Here is a 23,957-nt window from a genome sequence, read left to right as displayed (position 1 = left end):
AAGCATCCCTAGCTGTACGTAAGCATCCCTAAGCGTACTTAAGCATCCTTATTCCTCCCTAGCTGTACTTAAGGATCCTTAATCATCCCTACCCGTACCTAAGCATCCCTAACCGTACTTACGCATCCTTAATCATCCCTAGCCGTACCTAAGCACCCCTAGCCGTACTTAAGCATCCTTAATCATCCCTAGCCGTACCTAAGCATCCCTAAGCGTACTTAAGCATCCTTCTTCATCCCTAGCCGTACCTAAGCATCCCTAGCCGTACTTAAGCATCCTTAATCATCCCTAGCCGTACCTAAGCATCAGGATATCTAAGCGTACTTAAGCATCCTTCTTCATCCCTAGCCGTACTTAAGAATCCCTTAAGTACGGCTAGGGTTGATTAAGGATACTTAAGTACAGCTAGGAATGAAGAGGGATGCTTAGGGATGCTTAAGTACGGCTAGGGATGGTTAAGGATGCTTAAGTACAGCTAGAGATGCTTAGGTACGGCTAGGGATGATTAAGGATGCTTAAGTACGGCTAGGGATGCTTAGGTACGGCTAAGGATGATTGAGGATGCTTAAGTACGATTAGGGATCTTAAGTACGGCTAGGGTTAATTAAGGATGCTTAAGTACGCCTAGGGATGAAGAAGGATGCTTATTAAGTACGCTTAGGGATGCTTAGGTACGGCTAGGGATGATTAAGGATGCTTAAGTACGGCTAGGGATGCTTAGGTACGGCTAGGGATGATTAAGGATGCTTAAGTACGGTTAGGGATGCTTAGGTACGGGTAGGGATGATTAAGGATCCTTAAGTACAGCTAGGGAGGAATAAGGATGCTTAAGTACGCTTAGGGATGCTTACGTACAGCTAGGGATGCTTAGGTACGGCTAGGTATGATTAAGGATAGGTATTGAGTACGCCACCTGGGACCTCAATATGAGTGACTACACCAGACCACTATATGAGTTCCTACACCAAGTAGTTACCTACACCAAGTAGTTACCCTACACCAAGTAGTTACCTTGATTTGACTGTGATCACCACGGTAACGAGGGCGTTCGTGGAACTTTGGAACCGGAGTAAGAAACTACGGATCCGGAGTAAACAACTTTGGATCCCGAGTAAAAACTATGGATCCAGAGTAAAAACTATGGATCCCGAGTAAAAACTATGGATCCAGAGTAAAAACTATGGATTCGGAATATAAACTAAGGATCCGGAGTAAACAACTTTGGATCCGGAGTAAACAACTTTGGATCCGGAGTAAAAATTATGGATCCTGAGTTTAAACTACGGATCCGGAGTAAACAACTTTGGATCCGGGGTATAAACTATGGATCCGGAGTAAACAACTTTGGATCCGGAGTAAAAACTACGGATCCGGAGTAAACAACTTTAGATCCGGAGTAAAAATTATGGATCCTGAGTTTAAACTACGGATCCGGAGTAAACAACTTTGGATCCGGGGTATAAACTATGGATCCGGAGTAAACAACTTTGGATCCCGAGTAAAAACTATGGATCCAGAGTAAAAACTATGGATTCGGAATATAAACTAAGGATCCGGAGTAAACAACTTTGGATCCGGAGTAAACAACTTTGGATCCGGAGTAAAAATTATGGATCCTGAGTTTAAACTACGGATCCGGAGTAAACAACTTTGGATCCGGGGTATAAACTATGGATCCAGAGTAAACAACTTTGGATCCCGAGTAAAAACTATGGATCCAGAGTAAAAACTATGGATTCGGAATATAAACTAAGGATCCGGAGTAAACAACTTTGGATCCGGAGTAAACAACTTTGGATCCGGAGTAAAAATTATGGATCCTGAGTTTAAACTATGGATCCGGAGTAAACAACTTTGGATCCGGGGTATAAACTATGGATCCGGAGTAAACAACTTTGGATCCGGAGTAAAAACTACGGATCCGGAGTAAACAACTTTGGATCCGGAGTAAAAATTATGGATCCTGAGTTTAAACTACGGATCCGGAGTAAACAACTTTGGATCCGGGGTATAAACTATGGATCCGGAGTAAACAACTTTGGATCCGGAGTAAACAACTTTGGATCCGGAGTATAAACTATGGAGCCGGAGTAAACAACTTTGGATCCGGGGTATAAACTACGGATCCGGAGTAAACAACTTTGGATCCGGGGTATAAACTATGGATCCGGAGTAAACAACTTTGGATCCGGAGCAAAAACTATGGATCCTGAGTAAGAAACTATGGATCCGGAGTAGAAACTACGGATCTGAAGAACGCAACATTGGATCCGGAGTATAAACTATGGATCCGGTGTAACTATGGACTCGAAACATCAAACCTCCAGTTAGATTTTTCGGTTCGCAAGAATTTGTTAAAGTTGACTGGAAACTTTGGATCTAACGGCCGGATCTTTTTTCGCAAGGTAAATACAAGTTTTATTTTACTTTAAGGATGGCACTTACGGGCCACCGTAAATTAACATAAATAAAAATAATGTAAAAGTGGTCGCCATTTATGAAAGCGTTCTATTAATAGACCGAATTCGTTAAATCAATATTAAAATGCTTCGAGCCAACAGAGATGCTGCGCCAGAAGGATCCCAAAGGATTCACAGTCCAAACCTCGAGAAGATAATTTAAAATTGTTATAGAAAACGAGGACGGACAACTTCGAGCGAAGGAAAATATATACAGTAAAAATTCTAAAAATGATAAAAAATTTAATAAAAAACGTTTCGGTCTGTGACCTTCATCAGTTGCAGTGCAACTGAATAATAAATTACAATTTCCTTAAATAAGTTTACAGTATAAAAGATAACAAAACATTACAAAGATGATTATATAACAGGGCGTGATAACACATATTCGCAAAAAATTAACAACTGATGAACAAGCGGTAATTACTACGCGTGAAACCGATGACAATACGAAACAAACCCACGGGGAAAACCAAATCGAAAGATAAAATAAAAGAATGCGAACATACAAATAAAATGAAAAGAGAAAAGAAAAGGCTGTCGAGTCCACTGAGAATGTAAAGGAGCTAGCGTTAAAAATGAAAGGGCGAGAGATAAAACAAAATTCCTAATCAGAGCCCCTGAAACCATGCCGTGACCGGGCACAGAAGGCGCCCCGAACTGAGCCCTTAAACAGCAATATTGTAATAAATTCCCAGATGGGGGCCCCCCGCCCAATTTACATGTGATCTCTACGTTAATTGTAGTTTATTCTTTTTTTCGAGTGAAATTACTGACGCCTATTCAAGCCAAAAGGTGCCAAAGAAAACAACTGTGCACTCCCATATGCCTCTTTAGTGATAAGGAGTTTCTCAATGCTGCATGAGTTGTTGACAGTCTCCTGCACTTGATCAATACATTGGAATGAGAAGTCGCTTAAATCATGTGGTGTTTTGTTGAAATGTACCGCTACCTCACAAGTCTTTTTCTTAGTGACCATAGCAGACTTATGGTTGCGAAATCTAACTCTGAAGTCAGTTGTTGTAGAACCAATGTATTGCAGGCGACATTTCTTGCACGAAGCCAAATAAATAATGTTCTTGGAATCACAAGAAAGTTTTGATCGTATTTTGTAACTTTTACCTGTTTGAAAACTTAGGAAAGAATTTGATTCAACTAAGAAGTTGCGACAGAGATCGCATCTTGTTCTTTTACACTTAAAACAACCCTTAGCCTCAACAATCTCTCCGCGTTCAGTGTTGGGGCCATAACGAGATGGCGCCAACAATTCCTTAAGGTTTTTAGATCTTCGAAAGGATGCTATGATAGAATTTGGAGGAAAAAGCTCTTTTAATTTAGGATTGGATTCCAAAATCGCTAGGTGTTTGGTGATGATGCGACCTACATCAGATAGATTTGGATTAAATGTGGTCACAAATGGAAATAATTTCTTCTTAGATCTGGCACGAATCCAAAGCAGATCAATATATATATATATATATATATATATATATATATATATATATATATATATATATATATATATATAACGTGGCCTATGAAAGTTTTATATTTGCAAACGTACTTATCTTTGCGATTTTCGTTATAATGCTTGTCATATTAATTTCAACATTTTCAATCACAATCCCGACCTCAGTCAAAGTGATAACTCTTTTCGGTGCTTTTAAAATGAATAAAAAAGTTAGATGTCTCGGAATTGGGTTTTCATTATCTCTATAACAAACAGAACATAAAACATGACCCCACGGGGATACGAATTTTATTTGACCTCTCACTTGTTAACTGTGCTCACTTGTGAGAGATATACCATCAGCACTTCCAAGTTGAAGATAAAATTCGTTTATGATATAGATACTGATGAAATATCAGGATTTCTCCTTTTACTAAAAAGTCATATCTTCACCGCGCGCAGTGACCATATCATTTTTATCTTTCACATGTGAGGATATCGGTGTCGTCATGGTAACGAACACGATCAGCCAATAAAATGCGAGCGTCGTCTTCATTGTAAGATACTTTTGTGCTTCAATATAATTCTTCTCTACTACATTAACATTTTTATTGCAAAATTTTACATTATCATGATTTGCTTTTCATAACTTTTCATATCTTGTTTCATGTTACACAACATGGGTGTTTTAGCGATTGGTGACTTCTTTTTCATCATTTTGAAAATGAAAAAAACAAGTTGTTTTAAATCTGGACATTTCATCAATATCTATATAATAAACAGAACATTACATGACCGCTTGGGGATACGAATTTTATCTTCGAGTGCTGAAAGTATCTCTCACGAGTGAGCAAAGCGAACGAGTGAGAGATACTTTCAGCACTCGAAGATAAAATTCGTATCCCTGCGCGGTCGTGTAATATCCTCTATATCTCTGTGTGGTCATGTGATCGCCGATACGTCGTTCACGTTTTTCTGCACGTGGTAACTGGTCAACATTTGTTTGGCCTGAGAAGAACGCTTTAGATCCCTACAAGATGGTGAATCAGAGTATGGCGATCGACAAGCAATAATCAGATTGAATTTGACTATCAGTATATTATAGACTACTTATATTATATTGAAGAACCAAAATGAAGATCTAATGCTCGTGATAGTTTCAGCGATTATAAAACTGTAAATTTGTGCATTGCTTGGGTAAATTAATGCAGTGGTCAAATAAAAACGGCGAATTAGTTGGATCAGTAAATCACATCAGTCCCGCCTCCACTGAAAACAGTTCTTTCAAGGACACTCGGTTAGTTTAGATTGACTGATAGCATTTCCTTAACCGCGGTGTCATTTTCAGTGACCATGTTTCTCAATTAGGGATATTCGAAGATATTATATCGTGTTTGTCTTAATCGAAGTAATCAATAAAGGTACAGGATAGATCAAGGATAGATCAGTAGCTTCTGAAAAGAAGAAAATCGGGACCTTTCAGGCAGCAAAATGACCTTGGAAGTTCTTGAAACACTGCATTGAAATGACATTCCTTTGGTCAAAGAAGCGATGGCAGCAAAACTGATTATGGACGACTGTATGAATATAAGGCTTGGTAAGTGCCAACCAAATTAACTTGCAAAAATAGAAGGATTGATGAGAAAATACAGCTTTAGAATTTAAGAGAATTTGGTTGTTTTTCTCTGTGTAGGAGCAAGTATTCTCTGGATTGCTTTACCTGTCTTGTTAACTTTGCAACACGTACGTCATCCGTAGATTTTATAGATATTCTCATGCAGTGATTCTGAAAAATGCATTCGCCGCCATTTAATCAGTCAAAATTTTAAAAAAAGTGAAGTTTGGTAGGAATAATTCGCGTTTTCGTATCTTTAATTTAATGTTCGCGTCGATCGTGCAGTTGAATTTTCATCATGATTTGCGCTATCTTCTGTGCGTATTGAAAAATTAAACATGTAGGCGTGTCATGCTTTTCGAAATTTGATCGGTTCTGTCAATATGGCTACCTATGGTGTTAATCATCAAAGATGATTGGTTCAATTTTTTATTCAATTTATTTGGTTTTTCAATGCTAGAAGTAAACAGTTGTACTCAGGTTTGTTCAAACAAACAATTAACAGATATAAAATAACGTGAAAATATATGCCGAAGTAAGCTAGGGTTGACTGGAAATTTGAAAGCTATTTACATGTCTTTCTCTCGCCTCTTCAAATGAGGAGTTTTCTTCTTGAGTATCAAAAGATATGTGATTGGCTCCAGAATTTTCAGCCAATCAGAGAGTTTCTAGCTCAACCGCATTAATTATCTCGCCATAGCTTCCGGCCATTAAATTGGCGCTGCCAACCTGCATTTTCTTTGGGATTTGATGAGCTTATATTGGTTCTCAGCGTCTCTTAGGATTGGTGCAATTAATTAATTAGGTTTTGCTTTCACGACACTTTAAAACCACTCCATCAAAATAATTTTAAAACACTCAAATTGTCAATAGTAGTAGCCCACGTAATAAAAAAAACCCGAAAAGTAAACACTTGAACAAAGTCTATTGGAAGTGTGGTTATTAGTTTTGCCGCATTAAAATTTTATATCTGAACATACATTTAACAGTTTGAGGTTATTAATGCCAGAGAAAGAGTGGTTTATGAATAAATACAATATGCAAACATAATTTGTTTTTTTGTCTAATTAGAAATCGCAAAACCACTGCGAAATCGTCTCAATTCGGGTTTTAGGCAGACATTAATATATATTTTAAGTTAATGGTAGCTATAAATCAGTTTGATGCATTTTCCCGATAATTTTTCCAGAGTCATGAATTTTCGTATTTCGTGGAGAATATTAAGCGGATGTTAGGATAGATTAAACATGTTTTTTTTCCATCACCAACATTTACAAGGATCTATACGATATTCACTCGCTGTTCCGTTCACAATTCCAACAATTCTGCCAGCATTTGATCAAGTTCCTGCTCAGAGGCGCTAGTTGCTAGTTTTCGGCCCCGGTTCGCTTTGCATGAAAACTTTGAGTTTAGGCCTTTCTTATCTTTATCATCGTCATGTAACTCTTGTCGCATAAGTTGCTCAACCAAAGAATCAGAGCTTCCTTTCGCACTAGCTGAGTTAATTCTAGATTGCCGCCCCCCGTTTCCTTCGCTGCTGTTCTCAACGACTTGAAGCAACTCTTTCAGTTCTTCGTTGCGTTTTTCAACGTCGACAAAAAACTGGTTCAATTCCTCGTCTGGGGGAATTCCTTCATTACCAGCAAAAAGGGTTCGTTTTTTATCATATTTTGACGATGGATTGTACTTACTTTGGTCATCAATTTCGTTCAAAATTCTATCCATATCCTCGTCTTTAGCAAAACTCTCAGCTCTTGAAAACATTTTGTCTGAGTCCCGCTTCTTTGCGTTCTTTAACGAAGGATAATTGTTTCGATTCTCGATTTCCTGCAGAATTTGGTCCATGTCCTCGTCATTGGCCAGACTTTCATCGCTCGAGGTATTTGGGTTTGAGGTGTTTAATGATGGCTGCTTACAAATTGTCTGCTTATCCGCCATTGATCGCTTCGAAGTTCTGAACATTACCTCGATGCCAATATCCCATCTGACGGGCTCATGCAATTTTGCTTCCATGTCTTCACAAACATCGACAGCCTATAATCCACGGCTATTAGGGAAGAAACGAACGACCCCTGAGTACATTTCCTACTGGCTACCTCAAAGTAGACGTATTATTAATTAGTGGCAGTTCTTAGGTCCTCTTAAACGTGACCATTTGAAGAGTTTCACAACTTTTTAGCAGGTGGCACCTGCTCAAAAAATTGCTAACGACATTCACTCATTTTTAATCGACAACAATATAAATTGCTTTCGCCTCCTCAAAGAAATCGTTTGTCCAATAGAATTTTACTTTTTTCCTTGTCAGTGACTTTCAATAATAAAACGCAACAAAGATTTCAGCCAAAATTTATTTATTAAGTTTTTTGCTTCTGCTTCAGTGTATGCGTGTTACAAAACAAAATCAACAACCGGTTTGTTCATCTCTTGAATAGCTTGTCGCATCAAACATGTTTGTAGATATATACACCATCAATGCAGCTTTAACGCCAAATAATTAATTGGAAGACTCTTTTTTCATAAATATAAATATTTGGATAAATTCCTATGAACAGGACAGCATGCGGTTCGTGAGTGTAAATTGAAAACTGTACATGTAGGATACTTCGTAATAAAAAAATGTAAATTTTAAAAACCAAAAATTTTACGAATAATTTCTCACGTTCCTGGGTCCGTTTATCTTCCATCCATTCAATTTTTATCAAAATAAAACCTTGAAATTTACGAAATACTAATCTTGATTTCCAATTTTTTTAATTTTTAGAGAAACAAAAATGATAGGTGCATTTTTAGTTATCCTTTGTTTGGGCCTTTAACATTAGGAATGAAGCTTTTTTACCTTTGTTTTGGATTTAATGAGAACACTCGAGAAAGACACAGCAGGAATCCGGCGTTTTCGCCTGGCAACATTTCCCGGGAAGAGTGTAGTGTTCGTGGAATGAGATTACGTTACGAATAGTGCTGGACCCAGACCCATTTTGAGAGTTTTTTCACAAGGTGTTGTCAGTAAATGAGGGCGATATTTGCCGACTTTGAAAATTCATAAAAATGGAGGTTTTAAGAAACCAAGTAAAAGAATTTTTGCGAAATCCTTTAGATTCCAGCTAAAACAAATTTGGGGAGGTTATAGGCAGTTAAATGCTTGGAAAACATGTTCGAAGAAATTAAATAGAGGAAACTGGAATTTTCTAATCTCGATGGGGTAGAAATGTTGGTTCGAAAAATAGAACCATTCCTTGTTTACACTGCGCTGCAAAACAAGTTGAGGTGCAAAGAAAACTCAACGACTTTAATCGGTGAAAACCTAGGGGAATTCTCACCATCTAATTAGCTATCAAGCATTCGGATTGCGACTATAAAACGAGGCTGCCCGATATTGCAGCGTAGCAAAACGTGACCGGTTTTCGCGATTAATAAATAACATGAGTGACAAATTACTCCTTAATTATAATTTCTGTGAAACTGCAATGTTGCCATGACAACTTTTCCAACGGTGCCAAAATGGCGGACAGGTTTGAAAATTAAGAACTAATTTGTCACGTATGATATTAATAGCAAATCAAATGGTATCCTCGTGAAATAGGCTAGTTTCGAATTGTGCAGCAACATCAGAATAGAGTCGAGGTTCAGGGGAATAATTTGCATTTTCCTTTGTTTTGAACAAAACAAAAGGCTAAGTATTCCCCTGAACCTCGACTCCGTTCTTTTGTTGCTACACAATTCGAAAACTAGCCTATTAGGTTTAGGGTTTAGGGTTAGGGTTAGGGTCCCGCCATGCTAATTTTAAAATAGCACCTTAAATAACTGACGATAAAGTACTGCCTTTGGTGATGATTGCAAATTGTTGAATTCTCTATTCTTCTCGAATAAGGACGATAAAACGTATAGGCCCCGTTTCACAACCCTTTAATGTTCCTAATCCTTTGGGACCTAATAAAAATCTCATGGGGTTCCCAGTGTTGTGATCTGTCGTATGTGGTATAGCTAGGGGCCGCAGTACAAGTGGAAAAGTGGAAAAGGTTAACTGCGTCTCCATGTCTAAATAAAATTATCGCGTCGTCAGTGTCGACGTGCCCAGAAGTTTGTGATGTCTGGTGTTGCAGACGAAAGGGATCGTTGACAATCTATACCCTGCGTTTAACAGCAGAAACCCGTAGGTCGCAATTTAAGTGAGGAATATTTTATTTACAGCTGATAACATTTTCTAAGTTGACAATTTTTACCAAAACGATTATATTTAGCTAAAACTCTGTGGTGTTTTTAGATGGAACACGACTTAAATTACCATTTGTAGGAAAGTGGTGCCTATTTTAAATTCCGGTAAGATAAGCGAATGTTCTGGGAGAGTTTTTGAGGTGTAAAACCTATTCATCGTGACAGCAATTTTGTTTGTCCCTGACAAACTTTCTTTTGCTCTCAAAGTAAAACTTGTGGATGAATTAAGAGTTCTGCTATTTGTGATTATCTCCTTAACCACAATGAAATCATCCGTCGCCTTAAGGCAAACGTTCACGAAGTCATTTTTGGTGACACAAGGGAGGGAGCTTTTCCGTTGATTTGAACTTTCCTTCACACTATTCGCTGCAGCTTTGTCATCTGGAGCAAAACTTGAGAAATCTGAGAAATCCATCCAAGTATTTTGTTCTTGTAGGTCCGTTAACTCCGTGTTATTTTTTAAGATAGGTGACAAGCGTTTAAAACGCAATGTAGCCACATTCTTCGGTGGAATCAAGGTAAATCTGACTCTTTTCTGAATCCGTCGAGGAAGTCCTCCATAGTACGTTTGGTCTACTCGAACAACAAACTTTGAATCCGGACTCTGGAATGCGACAAGAGATTTTATTGTAGTCAGAATGCGCAGATAAAATTACTTGGTCTCTGCCACAAGGAAGAATCAATTCTAGAAAGTGGCATGATAGAGTGATTTTCAATCAAGTCTCCATAGTAATTTTCGCCTACACTGAGCAGACTCGCGCGATATTCTCAGCAAATCAATGATAGCGCCGGCAGCACCTGTTTTTCTACGTTCTGCCTGGTTTATCTGTCAGTCCACGTCTTCTTTCAGTAGGGAGGGCGCTTTAGCAACGACGACGGCAACGGCAACGAGAACGTCACATTTTAACGTGAAAAAGGTGTGGCAAATCCTCAAGAACGAAACTGGTTTGAACGGCGCACAGTTTAAGGAAGAAAATGAAAATTTATCCTCAAGCGCTAACGTTCTCCCAAAACCCTCAAATTTGGTCATTTCACGTTGTTGTTTTGCTGACGACGGCAAAGAAATAGAGAAAAATGAAAAGATGCACGTGCAGAGCGTGCAACACTATTGCTTTTGCTCACTAAATATGCAAATTTGTGACGTTCTCGTTGCCGTCGCCGTTGTCGTTGCTAAAGCTCCCTAGTCTCCCGACGGCGAAGTCAACGAAAACGTCACCTCAAATAATTATTATCGCTCAATCGTATGTCTTTTACAATTATTCGATCTCGTTCACGTCTCACAATGTGGGTGAAGTTGGATACGAGCAGGAACCCATGACTGCGAGAGAACAACAGTCCTATATATCTGTCACGGCGTTCTCACAGCCCGATTTATTTTAGATTGAATTTCCCGCCAATGAGACTCCCGCAGGAGCCCAGTGACCAATCACAAGAAACTTACCTGACGTCATTGCGTCACCGAGTCGGAACTACCTTTGTTTTTTTGCGGAAAATGTGGTCTAAAAATAGATCCGTGAGTAAACTCATGGGCTCCTAATACAAACTAAGATAGAACGTGGAAGGGCCACATTTGTATGCTCGCCCTGTCTTCGAAACCTCAAATTTGGCGATTTCACGTCGTTGTCACGCAGATGCGCCAAGCCACACGCGCAACACGATTATTTTTCCTCTCTAACCAATGATACTATTCGCCCTTGTCACACGGCGGCCATATTGTCCCGGGCGACCAAAAAAGCTTTGTTTTACGACGCCAAGCCTCGCAGTGGAAATCATGGGGGCGAGACTTGGAGTGGTAAAACATAGCTTTTTTGGTCTCCCGGGACATTATGGCCGCCGTGTGACAAGGGCGAATTGTTTTGTGGTGTTGTCGTTCTCGAAGCCGTCGTGATTTCTGAAACACACTCAACTGAAAACCGGCTGGCTATCTGGCATGCCTTATTCGTTGATTCTGACTTTGTCTTCGAGACGTTTATCCTGGTACTCCTCGTTCCAAAACAAAATTGTAAATACTCTGACACATTTATATCAGTCTAGTTCGGACAAGATATCTCGTTACCTTGTATGCCGGAATCTCATCCTTTCCGAACGTGTCATCGATGCCTTCCGCCGTAAAAAATCTACTGACATTGAAGTTTCCAATCACCTTTTCCCTAACCAGAGTATTAAGAGTTTCAGTGATTCTATACATAAGTTCTCCTTCACAAACCCTTATTCTACCTTTCCACGTATTTTGGTAGATAAAAGCCCAGAAGTTTTCAGGGGTCACATCCTTAACCTGGACTCTTTTATCAACTCTTGTTGGACTTTCCCAAAATATCTCTGAGCGGCGCATTTCGTTTACATACTTGATTTCCTCTTCTGTTGGACCAGGCGTCTTTCTCTGCCGAGCTAAAGCGGATTTTGCAGACTTCTCTTTACGTTTCGTTCGCCTTAGATATCTTATCCACATCAGCTGTGTGCTATGAATGTCTTCCGCAAGGGTCGGGTGATGGTTGAAATATGACGATCCTCTATCGCTTGCGCTCGTTCTCTTTCTTGGTCCCATGTTTCGAGTATCATAGAGTTTGTAAGGTCTTGTAAAGCAGTTGCTACATACGCAAGAGGTTTCTCCAACAACAGACAACATTTTGCTAGTTTTTCAAGTCCTGATGCAGTGTTAAAAATTCAGCGCGCGAACTCTTACGTCACAGAGAAAGAAAATTCTCATTTCATTTGCTCCTTTGCGCGAGATGGAGCTGCCTTCGTACGTATTCTCTGACTCCTTTAACCTTTTCTCTGACACACATACCAATACCACCCCATGCGTTCTCAAGCCTGTGTTTTTTAATCCGTTTCGAAAGCCCAGTGAAGTCACCATCACATTTGTTTCCAGTTTATCCAGAGTGCGCGTGATTACCTAATGATTTCCGCAAATGTCGCAAAAAAAAAAAAAAAACGTGTAGAATCTTATGTTATCATTGCAAAAGCCTTCTTTAAGGTTCTGCGAAGAACCTCAGCTCACGCGGCATAAAGCTCGAGAGAAATTCATTCGTTCTCCTAGCTTTGTCGGGGTTCATACCAGTTTCATTCTTGGGTAGCTGTCACACTTTTGTCGGAGTAGAAACGTTTGGAGTCGTCGTAAAAGAATTATAATGAATGTGAATCAAGCAAGGGAATCAAAGGCCCACAGACGGATTTTTTGTGCGTTGCGTTGCAAAAGTTGGAAACTGACCAAAATAATACCAAATTCTCTCAAATTACTTAACCATTACATCCTTAGCAACGAGCCCCAAAAACACACGTCAGTGGGCCCTTAAGCAAGGGACAAAGGGAACGTCGACGAAAACGCGACTTCACATAGATCTTACAAGTATAGGCATTTCGCGATTTGCCCATCTTATTCATTTTGTACAAAACGGGCAAACTATCTTGTAACGAGTAAAGTTAAAGGTAGAAAATGAACATAATTAGTCCGGTTAGTCCACATGGAACCCACACAATCTGTTTGTGTAACTATTTTGTAATTTTATAATAAATGTATTGGATTCACCGTTTGCTTCCTCTGTAGCGATATGTCGATAAATATGTGCATGGACCAATGTTGGATTACTTTACCTGCGGTGTACTGTCGTTCTTTTGCCTCAGAAGTGGTATTTTGAGCGATTTTGAAGATTTCAAGTTCGCTGTTTACTGTGCCTCAAGGATGGAAGGTAACTTTTGCACGGCTCCATTGCCCGGGCAATTTTTCCCAGGAAAATCGCATTTCTCCGCTTTTAAACTTCGCAGGAGAATGGCCATGCTTCTTACTGTGCTTCTCACTTGAAGAAATTCATTCAGACGGCCTGGAGCTAGCCCCCGAAAAATCAAAATCCCATACTTTCCGAGCGGTCAAAATGCTTAATCTTTTTCACGGCTGTCCTGCTGATTGCCTCTTTCTGATTGGACGCCGTTATTTTTGATAAGTTATTGTTTAACGGCGTCCAATCAGTTTGAGGCGTGGCGGATTTTGTACCATGTGATCGCTAGTTGCAAAAGGCCTATTCAAACCTTTTGGGAATAAAACGTTTCGTTCCAGGTATTTCCATATCATTTAAATATGAATGCTATATTATCATGCAAATACAATACACAAAGAATCTTAATCCCTGGAAATTTGAATTGGGTACAACATTGAGTTAGCCGATCAGGTATATTGCAAAGGATAAGGAGCAAAATGTAAAAAGCACTGGCAGGGCGTGCAAATCAATTTTTTTCGCTCAATACACTAAGGCCCCGTCCACACGCTGTTAACCGTATATTTTTTTAATCCGCAGCTTTTTCCTTGCGGATTCCCCTTCCGTCCACACGTATCCGGCAAATTCGGCATGCAAATCTGCAAACTTTTTAAGAACGAAAAGAATTTGGAATCGCCTGGACGAATCCGGATAACTGAAATCCGATGACGTTACAAACTCAGATCCAACCTGTACCGTGTAAATCTGAACAAAATTGTCCCCAACTCGCACGCCTGAATGCGAATGCTCTGTTGACAATAGTTACAGAGGAGTCCTGGATACTAGAAGGAATCCGGATATGTGTAGAAGGGGCCTAAAAATGCACAGTTTTGGGTGTTTTTCGTTGCCGTTGACTCTGTTTAACTGTTACTTTACGAAAGTTAAGATTGTCGAATCTAGTAGTTACAAAGAATAGGCTAAAATCTTTCTATTTAAATTAATTAATGGGCAAAAACAGGATTTGCACGCTTCCTATGTGTTACGTACAGCTTAAAATACTATTCTTTCAGTCCTGTACAAAATACAACGTGAAGTGACATGAGTCATAGGCTTCTAAAGTTAAAGTTTTGTGATTATCGTCTGTATGTGAGGGTACATTCTTCATAGGGGAGCTCCGCGCCGAGCCTCATGATTAAGAGGGTAGTCTCTAAAGAAACTGTGGTGCTACGTCGGTGGGGAAGTAGTATACAAAAATTTGGTTTTATCAAGTTGAGAACGGAGTTGATAATGTAAATTGGCCACCGTACAGAGATTCTAAAAGCTAAAAGCTTTTAGAATTTTTAAAATCTAAAAGCTTTTAGAATCTCTGTACGGTGGCCAATTTACATTATCAACTCCGTTGATAAAACCAAATTCTCATGATTACCAGGTGACGTAATTTGGAGGACTCGGAAGAAAAATTTTAAAGCCGTATCCCACAACCGCGCGGGGCCTTAGATGTTGTTTCCAAACTCCCTGCAGTACCTTCCATCGCCAAAACTCAACAGATTATTCCGTGTCTACCACATTTCCTGTTACTGAATGAACATTCAAGTAGAAACGACGAGATCCAACCTCGCCTCTGCCATGTTGAATTAAAAAATAAGGCCGCGCGCGGTTGTGGGATACGGCGCTAAAGTTTTTCTCCCCAGTCCTCCGAATTACGTCACCAGATCACCTGGTAAGAATATGGTAACACATAGATGCGCGAAATTTGGGTTTTGGTTATAACGTAATCGAAGTACCGTCCGTGTGTGAGTTCAACTTTTCATGTAAGCCAATACACGAAATGTCGCGAAGAGAGCGACTGAGAACGCGGGAAAACAGGTGAAATACTATTGACATCGACAAACAACGAGAGAGAAAACAGCCCTAAAAACTAAAGAGACAAAATTATATTGACGCCAAGCAGCAGAAGAAAGAGCAACCTCGAGCATGAGAAAACAGGCTGAATAATGGTGGCGAAAAACGTCTAAAAGAGCAAGAAATAACACCGGCAAATAGACTAATTTACAGCAATCAGCAAGCCGGACTGATCGTATGGTAAGCAGACTTGTTATAAAAACATCTGAAAGCAAAAACATAAGTAAATGACAATTGAGGAACTTCGCTTTTAGGCGTGCCCATAGAGAAAAAAATACATGTATCTGGAATATGTATCTTATCTTTACTAACCAAGTACTGATTACACGGCACCTTTTTACCATATTTTAATCAGGGGAGGCATAGAACACGTACGATAATCTGCTGCAGTGAAATAAGATTAAGAAAGAAAGACATCTCTTTAGGGTGTAAAAAGTAAGTCTCCGCTTACGAGCCAGAAGGCTCATCAGACCGGCGCTTATCTCCGGTTTCTGTAGCATGAAGCGACTAGGAGTATTTGTACTCCCCACTGGATGGGATGCTAGTCCATCGCAGGGTTACCCCCAGCATTACGCCGGTACCCATTTATACACCTGGGTGGAGAGAGGCACCGTGAGAGTAAAGTGTCTTGCCCATGAACACAACACAATGTCCCCTGCCAGGCCCCGAACCCGGACCATTCGATCCGGAGTCGAGCGCACTAACCATGAGGCCACCGCGCCTTTAGGGTGTCATTTACTGTATATCCTGGTTACACTTTCAATAAGAAGCTAAAACAAAATGAAAACCATTACAAAAATAAGAAAACTCTGCTGGGTATGACAAAATCTTGGCGTTTGCGTCGGCTGAAATTTATATTATTTGTAAAAACAAAGTAAACAAAATTCAAGCAGAGCCAAAGGGAAATGTTGAACGTCAATTTTGTTTGTTTTTTTTTTTTTTTGAATGTCAATTTTGTTTTGACAAAAGATGTCCACTAAAATTTGTAATGTCGTAATCTGAGCGGAGATTGCATGTAATAGGAAACTGACAGGTGCAAATTACTAAATTTCTAATGATATCAAATCGAAGATAACGACCACGGATTCATAATCTTTTCCACGATTTTTTGTTTGTAATATTCTGTTCCCTATTGTTGACGTCAGATGATTTTTTAATTCAGTGCAAACTCTGTCGTGATTTTTCCGTTTTATTTTTTCAATGGACAAGGACTACTCAAAATATATCAGTGTTTGTACTTGTGACAGAAATGCAAATGAGAAAAGTGTCCGAAAAGACCGCGTAGAATTCGGCTCTGGAATCAATTAGAAATTGCACTAAATTTTGAATCAAAGACATGTGATTCAAAATTCATAATCACCACCCTCCCCTCCCATCCCGCACATGCCCTGCATTAAAAGCTGGGAGGTGAAGACGAATAGATAAACATTACTGGTTATGATCGAATATCATTTCAAACATTGATCACGAAGTCTTAAAATACGCAAAAAGATTCACCTTATTGAATTTTCTGTACGGAGTTCACTCTATAATTTGCTGACTATTAATAACTGAAAAAACAGATCATTCGTGTCAGTTCAGCAAGTTGACGTCTTGGAGTGACACAGCTTTTTTGTTTGTTTGGATTTTATCAGGTATGAAAGAGGTGTACTTAATTAGAGAGAATACGACTTCTTCGGTAAACAATACAATTTCAATATAAAAGTCACCCGTAAAAAAAACGAAAAATCCATTTCATTGCTGCAAAGGGTTAGGACGGTTCGGCAGCTGATTTTCATCTCTTGCCACGACAAGAGTTTCGTGTTACGAAGTCGAACCAGATAAAAAGGTCTCTGGTAAGTTTCGTTTATTATTCAAAGCTGAATAAACTGGTACGTCGGCAAATGTCCGCTTGCTTCAGGGCCGAAAAAAGACAGCTGCAAATCATAATTGCACCAAGAGCCTTTGAGAAGCATTTTTATTGATAGAACAAGAAACTACATCAAATTACCTCTGGGGCTAACATTTTCGTTACTTTCTTAGCCTTTAAACCAACGTTTAACTAATTTTTGAGAACGGTGTGATAATGTTTGAGTGTTCATTAAAAACCCCCGTTGTCTCGGTGAGCGAACCAAGTTCTCCAATTAAAAATAATCAAGGGCAGGGTTTGCTTTTTGTCCGCTTATTCTTTCTGCAGATCGGAAATGGGATTTATATCTTGAATAAATAGCCTCTTCGTAGATTCAAAAGTCAATTAGAAATGACTAATGTTTCACGAAAAGCTTCGTTTTCACAGCTATAATATTCCTCTATTCCATTTTGAGTAATAAAATTTTTGACATTATGTAGTTCTGTTAGCGACACAGTAATTATTTAGTTGTTTGTCAACTAACTTCTCTTTTCCATTAAAAAGTAAGTCATTTACAGTTAGTTTTAATTGTTATGAAAATAACTCACACTAACAATGCAATCTATAGATCTCCTATTCGTGCAGTCAACAATTTTTAGGCGGTTATGTTTCATTAACACAATGGTGTTACTAGTCTATGGACCAACCACAGATAAGAATCGGACACAACAAAGATTTGTCTTGAAATTATATTACAGGATGTCGAACAAAATGTTAAATGAGTCTGAATACATACAGCTGGGTGAGATAATCGACAGCAGTGAGATGTCAAGCTTGCTGAGTGCACGAAACTCGCGACGAATTTCGGATAATTCTTCGCCAGAGAATTCGCTTCAAAAGAGCATCGATGAAACTGTGGAAAGAAATCCATGCATACGCATAGGACTTCATCAGGTAAGGAATAATCTTTTAAATTCATTTTTACCTCTACTTTATATCGCTACTCGGTAGGTTTTGCAATTTCTCAAATTGCAAGGGTTACATTCGTTTTAGAATAATTTAGAGGGATGTAATTAAAATAGGTCCGAGGAAATTTCAAAACTTAAAGTTCATAGTAGGCTGCCTGTGCGGTGAGCTGTTGGTTTGAATCAATCGGCTTTAATTTTCCCCTTTATAAGTTTTGTGCCAGTTGCTATTCATTTTTTGGGGAAATTACCAGCAGACATTTTTAGAAAGAGAAATGTAGCCTTCCACTTCGCTGTTACGAACAGATATCACTGGGCTAAAACCACGGTTTAGAAAGTCGAGAATTAGTCAAGCGTGCTTAGTTTTGAGACAACGAAGAGTAGTTTTTAAACTTATCATCAACAAATTTAGAAATACACGAGGGGGTCTTAATCTCAGCATGGCTGCTTGAAGCCGAAATTAGAAAACAGTTATAGAGTGAATTAAAAGTTTCCAGGGTCAGTTACGTTGAAAAAACGTTTTTTTTTTTTCAAAATCCCCTCTAGATGAATAGGGAGACGGAAGCTGTGATCCTGCCTGCGTGCAAAATCACAATGGAAAATCAATTACCTTGGGGCTGTGTATTTCTTGTTTGCCGAATTGAATTTTCAGATCAATTGGACCAATAATGACCTCGAACTGAGCCTGGTCATATTTTGAATTAATGATATTTTTTCAAAGACTTTTGGTTATAATACACATTCGTAGCAAAAAGCTTGGTTCTTGTATGATAAATAACATTGCAACGGTAGAGCTTTTAAATCTATCTCCGTGGTGTTTAATTAAGTTCTCAAGTGCAACTTTTGACTAGGACGTTTTAAAACTATATCTGTGTCCTGGAATAATAGCATCTCGAGATTATTGCAATGTGATAATAATCTTGAATGAGTTTCTGACAAAAAAATGACATTTTTCCCTTTTTCCTTTTATTATGAAACTTGATTACTATTTTTATTTTTGAAAAGACGGCTTCTTATAGATGAACATTAGGTGTAACAAATATTTACAATTGGAAAATGTCGCAAATTTCAAACGCAGAACCCGTGAGACCGAAATCGGCTTGCTGATATCCTTTTTCCCAGGTGTAAAGAGTCATTGAATGTCTCTTGAATAGCTTCCTGTAGAATAATTATATCTCTTCATATTTTAGCTAAAGGCACAGGTAAGAGTTCCGAAACTTTTAGGGATAGAATTCCGAACTGATTTTTGTTTCCCCTAAAATGTACGCCAGTGCCCAAATTTTAATTACGTAATCAGCTTTCGTGTAAAGTGCGGCCCGTTTCAAACGTCGAACTTTTCGTGTGCCGAACCTAATACCTATTTGGGTAGACCCAATTAAGTTCGACGGTTGATTCAGACGTTGAAATTTTCATGTGCCGCACTTAATTCTTGGAATAAACATATACCATTTTTAACGGTTTTTAAAAAATAAGGAAATGAACTGGTGAAAGAGGTTTGAAAAGATTCATTTCCGTTCCATCCCATTTCGCTTCACTACAAAAAGCCAAAATAGGTCAAAAATAGTTACTTTAATTGATATCTACTCGCTAAGTTGGTACAGCTTTATTTGCTGTGTTTTTCTATATTCAAGGAAATTGCGATCATATTGAGACGCGTATGCACACCATAAATTTTAGTTCATATAAAAGTAATTTATGCATTAGGTTCGGCACATGAGAAGGTTCGACGTCTAAATCGGTGTGGAACTTTTGCCGTTCTATTCGACTGGTGCAGTCGAATAGAACGGCGGGTCTACCCAAATACAAATCTGTCGAACCTAATTGATTCATACGTCGAACTTCTCATGTGCCAAATCTAATGATTAGGTTCGGCAAATGAAAAGTTCGACGTTTGAAACGGGCCTCAGTCTCCATCATGTTTTTAGATGGGATATCATGACAACTCTGGAGAAGTTTTTTCCCTTTAAACCGGTATTAAGTTAGGATACTGATAACTTGATAAAACGACTGTAATCAAATTGAGCGACCAAATAAGATCAGTTGTTTTTCCCATCTCACTGTGACGAAAAAAAAAATTCATTTAACTACATCGTTTGCAAGACAACAGTCCCTTTTTTTCGCAAAAGGACTTTTATCATTAATTCCTTAAGAATCTCAAAACTTTCGTTGTTGCTGTTCCAATTCTTACGTAATTTTTGTAATTCTACATGCTGACACTCGTTTTTCCGCTTTGATTTTTGCTGTCCTACCTGTCTGAAAAATCAGTGGCAAAGAGCCAGAGGAAATATTCGGATAATCAGCGAGTTTTGCTGGTCAAGGCTCGAAGTTCTCTCTTTTCAGTGGCACCCTTTTAAATAACTTGCCTTTCTTGAAAAGCGCAGTGGAAATGAAACTTGAAGTAGCGAACTTCCCATGCAAGTCCATTTATATCACTTCTTCAAGTCCTAAGCCCACTTTGGATAAGAACCCAAATACAACGAAATTCGATGAAACGAACGAAATTCATTCGTCCACGTTGAAATTATAATGTGCTCTCAAAGGTAGCTCAAAAATATCTCAGGTAAATCCATTGCTTTATCTAGTTCGCAGTCCCCCCCCCCCCCCCAAAAAAAAAATTCTTCGTTTTCTGTACATGTATTAGTATCTGATCGCTCCATACATGTATGGTAACTATTTTAATTTCGCTTCGTTTCTAGTTTAATATCTTTTATTTTCGGTTTGTCAAAACGTGCGCAGTAATGTGTAATGAAGAAATACCACCATATATATAAGTCCTGACATAATCTCTTGGTCCTGAACATAATATATTGCGTGCCTTGAAAGTTGTTTTTGCAAAGATAACAAACTAACACCATAACGTTATCAAAATCATTTTTTGTTAAAAGCATTAATCGCAAATTTCTTCCAATAAATTCTGATAAGATACGACGTGCGTTAAGAATTAAGCATATTTGTTCATCACTTTTAGTGTATCGGGCAAAATCGGTTAATTTTCGTCTTTATTCGTTGTGGATTTATTCATTTTAAAGCACAGCTGAAGCGTTTCTTTTTTGCATGTAATCTCCTTTAATAAACGATTTTTCATAAGCAACTAGTTTTTCAAAATACGTAAGAGTGCTAAGGTTAAATCATGATTGTTGGAAATTTTCACGAGCATCTGAAAGTGATCCGCAACCTCCTTCAGATTTGACAGTTTACTAAGTATGAGTTACTATTAAGTGCAGATAATTTTTCGACTTATGAAAAAACGAGCGCCGAACTTGAAAAACAGTGCTTGCAAAATATATCCCTCACCCTTCCGCGAAAAATGAGGAAGTCAGGAAAGATATCGGAAAGAAAAAACGGTCGTCGTGAGCGTTTGATATTATAGTATATTTTCGCTTCGGTTCTCTTCTCAACAGCGACCGGCGTACAGCGTGGAATGACCAAATTGGACGCTATTGAAATGGTATAAATTTGTACTGTCCATTGAAGACGTTTACGCCATTTATACCGCCAGTTAAATGCTTGCACTGCTTTTACCCTTTCTATTTCATATTGAACATCTGAGATTGATTGCAAAATGATCAAAGTAGCGCGAAGTTGTATGTTCAGATTATATTCTCGTAGAGAACATTGTAGTTATAGCGGAAGCGCTGGCCTTCTCATTATTATAGAGCTGAAAAGCCAAGTTGCAAATGGTCGCTGTATAACATCACCTTCCAGAAAAAAAGACATCAAGAGCTGAACATCAATTTGAGCTAAATAAGCGTTTCTGCAGCTACTTGTATTATATTTCAGGCATGTATTGATGGCTTGCTATCTCAAGTAGAGCGACTGCTTAAAGCAAACCCTGGCCAATGCAATGATTTGGACAAGGATGGTCTCACCCCTCTACATCACGCCGCCAGAGGAAACTATCTTCAAATAATTGACTGCTTGCTAAACGCTGGAGCAGGTAAGACCTGCAGAAAAATGCGCTGACTATTTTGTCACTCTTCCTTAGAACTAGTACTCACAAGCGGCACCAGCCTAACTGGCTTTTACTCTTTGTTAATTGGAGTCTTTTGTTTTTACAAAGTGAGGATCAGGTTTTGGCGCTAGAATTTGTACATTTGTTTGTCTTACTTACAAAAACGAGTGATAACAAAAATGTCGACGTTTCGACCGTTCCACCATCATTTCAAGTCCAAGTTCAAGTTCATAAATTTTCTTATTCTTTTTTATTTCCTTAACTACAATTTTGGCTTTGTAGTTGTATTCTTAAAACCTTCTTGTCAGTCATTGGATTGTGAAGCAAATCTTTTAGCCTCTTATTGTATCAAAATTGTATATATACGGAATTTTATGAATGAATTTGAACTTCGACCCGTTAAATGGTCAAAACGTCGTCATTTTTTATCGCTCGTTTTTAAAATTAACTAAATGTTAATCTGCGAACTTAAATTCTCTGCCTTACTCTGCAAAAAGTGAAAACAGCTGCCCACTGCAACAAAGAGGCTAAACAACAACGAATTTCGTAGACTTAAGGCAGCAGGATCCAATTCCAAGAAGCTGCTATGATACTGACTGGGTAGACTAGGGACCTTTTCTTTTAAGTGTATTGTAAAGAGATCATTACAACGAGTGGCCCATATTTTCTGTTGTTTGTTAACGCCAGGAACATGCGGAGGGCATAATTTAGATTTGTAATCGTTCCTTGCATAGATATTGATGCTGTGGCCTCAGGCGAAGCTGGTTTTATGACACCTCTGATCTGCACTAGTAAGTTCGGTGCCGACGAAGCCTGCCGACTTCTGATTCAAAGAGGAGCTCAAGTCCTTACGAAAAGCTGCATTGGACAATCACCGCTTCACTATGCAGCTCGTAAAGGCCATCTTAGAGTTGTGGAGGTGAGATTTTTAACCAGGACGTAAGATAAAGAAACCACACTGATCCAGCGAATGACTATAAGTTGAAAAGTCGTGTTTAAGGTCCCCGCTTTATAGGAAGCACTTACGTCCAGAATGTCCCTAATCAGATGCACGCCTAATTTTGACATCCAACAAGATGTGTCCCTTTCAGTCTATTTCTAACAATAAGGTAAGGGTAAAGGTTAGCGTTATTTTTAGCTTACAGTAAATGCAGCTGAAGAGCAAGGGGAATCTGCGAATCTTCGTGCATCTATAACTAGGGTCATTTCCAGTCTGGACATTGGTTCCACTTCAATTCAGAAACAGTCGGATTGTTTCTTCAATTATGCCCAGTGCATTACTTATAAAAATTCCCCTTCGTTCCTAACCTGCCCGAGAATTTGGCGTCGTCTCATACGCATCAATAGGCCATTTCCGAGTTCACGTCTGCCTCCTCTTCAAAGCGAGTCTACGTGCGAAGTTTTTCTTATGAATTAAAATTAGTTTTTATTCATATGTAAAGTAGAACTAATTACCATCACAACTACTTCGCGCCAAGGAGACGACGCCAAATTCTCGTTTTAATCTCACTTTCGTCTTTCTCGTCATTTACATTGACTTAGTAATGCAATAGGCCATTTCCGAGTTCATGTCAAGTGCGACGTTTTTGTTATGAATTAAATCTAGTTCTCATTCATATGTAAAGTAGAACTAATTACCATCGCAACTTGAACTTCGTACTTAGACTCACTTTGAAGAGGAAGCAGACATGAAATCGGAACTGGTCTATTGATGCATAGGAGACGACGCCAAATTCTCAGCCAGGTTAAGGAACAAAGGGGGATTTTTATAAGTAATGGACCGGGCGTACTTGAAGAAAAAGTCCCATTGTTTCTGAATTGAAGTGGAACCAATGAACCTCCCCAGACTCTAAGACCCTCGCTGGGTCATGGGTTAGAGAAC

General features: G+C 38.8%; 2 protein-coding genes across 3 annotated transcripts in view; one reads left to right on the top strand and one right to left on the bottom strand.

Moving 5' to 3' along the window:
• Positions 1–6,755: 6,755 nt before the first annotated feature.
• On the bottom strand, positions 6,756–7,740 carry LOC137969581 (uncharacterized). Its single transcript, XM_068815889.1, has one exon. The coding sequence runs from the start codon at positions 7,535–7,537 to the stop codon at positions 6,833–6,835; it is 705 nt and encodes a 234-aa protein (XP_068671990.1). The 5' UTR covers positions 7,538–7,740; the 3' UTR covers positions 6,756–6,832.
• A 7,498-nt stretch (positions 7,741–15,238) lies between these two features.
• Positions 15,239–23,957, top strand: part of LOC137969580 (transient receptor potential cation channel subfamily A member 1-like) — a 39,238-nt gene continuing 30,519 nt past the window's right edge. The window contains exons 1-4 of one of the 2 annotated variants that reach the window (XM_068815888.1): positions 15,239–15,510; positions 17,917–18,112; positions 21,904–22,060; positions 22,810–22,994. In XM_068815888.1, coding sequence (XP_068671989.1) covers positions 17,918–18,112; positions 21,904–22,060; positions 22,810–22,994 — 537 coding nt within the window. In that variant the 5' untranslated portion in view covers positions 15,239–15,510; position 17,917. Of the gene's footprint in view, positions 15,511–17,074; positions 17,166–17,916; positions 18,113–21,903; positions 22,061–22,809; positions 22,995–23,957 lie in introns of those variants that run through there. The other variant, XM_068815887.1, reaches the window with a different exon arrangement.

The sequence above is a fragment of the Montipora foliosa genome, chromosome 9 (genome assembly GCF_036669935.1).
Source record: "Montipora foliosa isolate CH-2021 chromosome 9, ASM3666993v2, whole genome shotgun sequence".
In the NCBI taxonomy this organism is placed as follows: Eukaryota; Metazoa; Cnidaria; class Anthozoa; order Scleractinia; family Acroporidae; genus Montipora; species Montipora foliosa.
The sequence above is the reverse complement of the archived record's forward strand: the minus strand, read 5'-3'. Positions and strand labels throughout refer to the sequence as shown.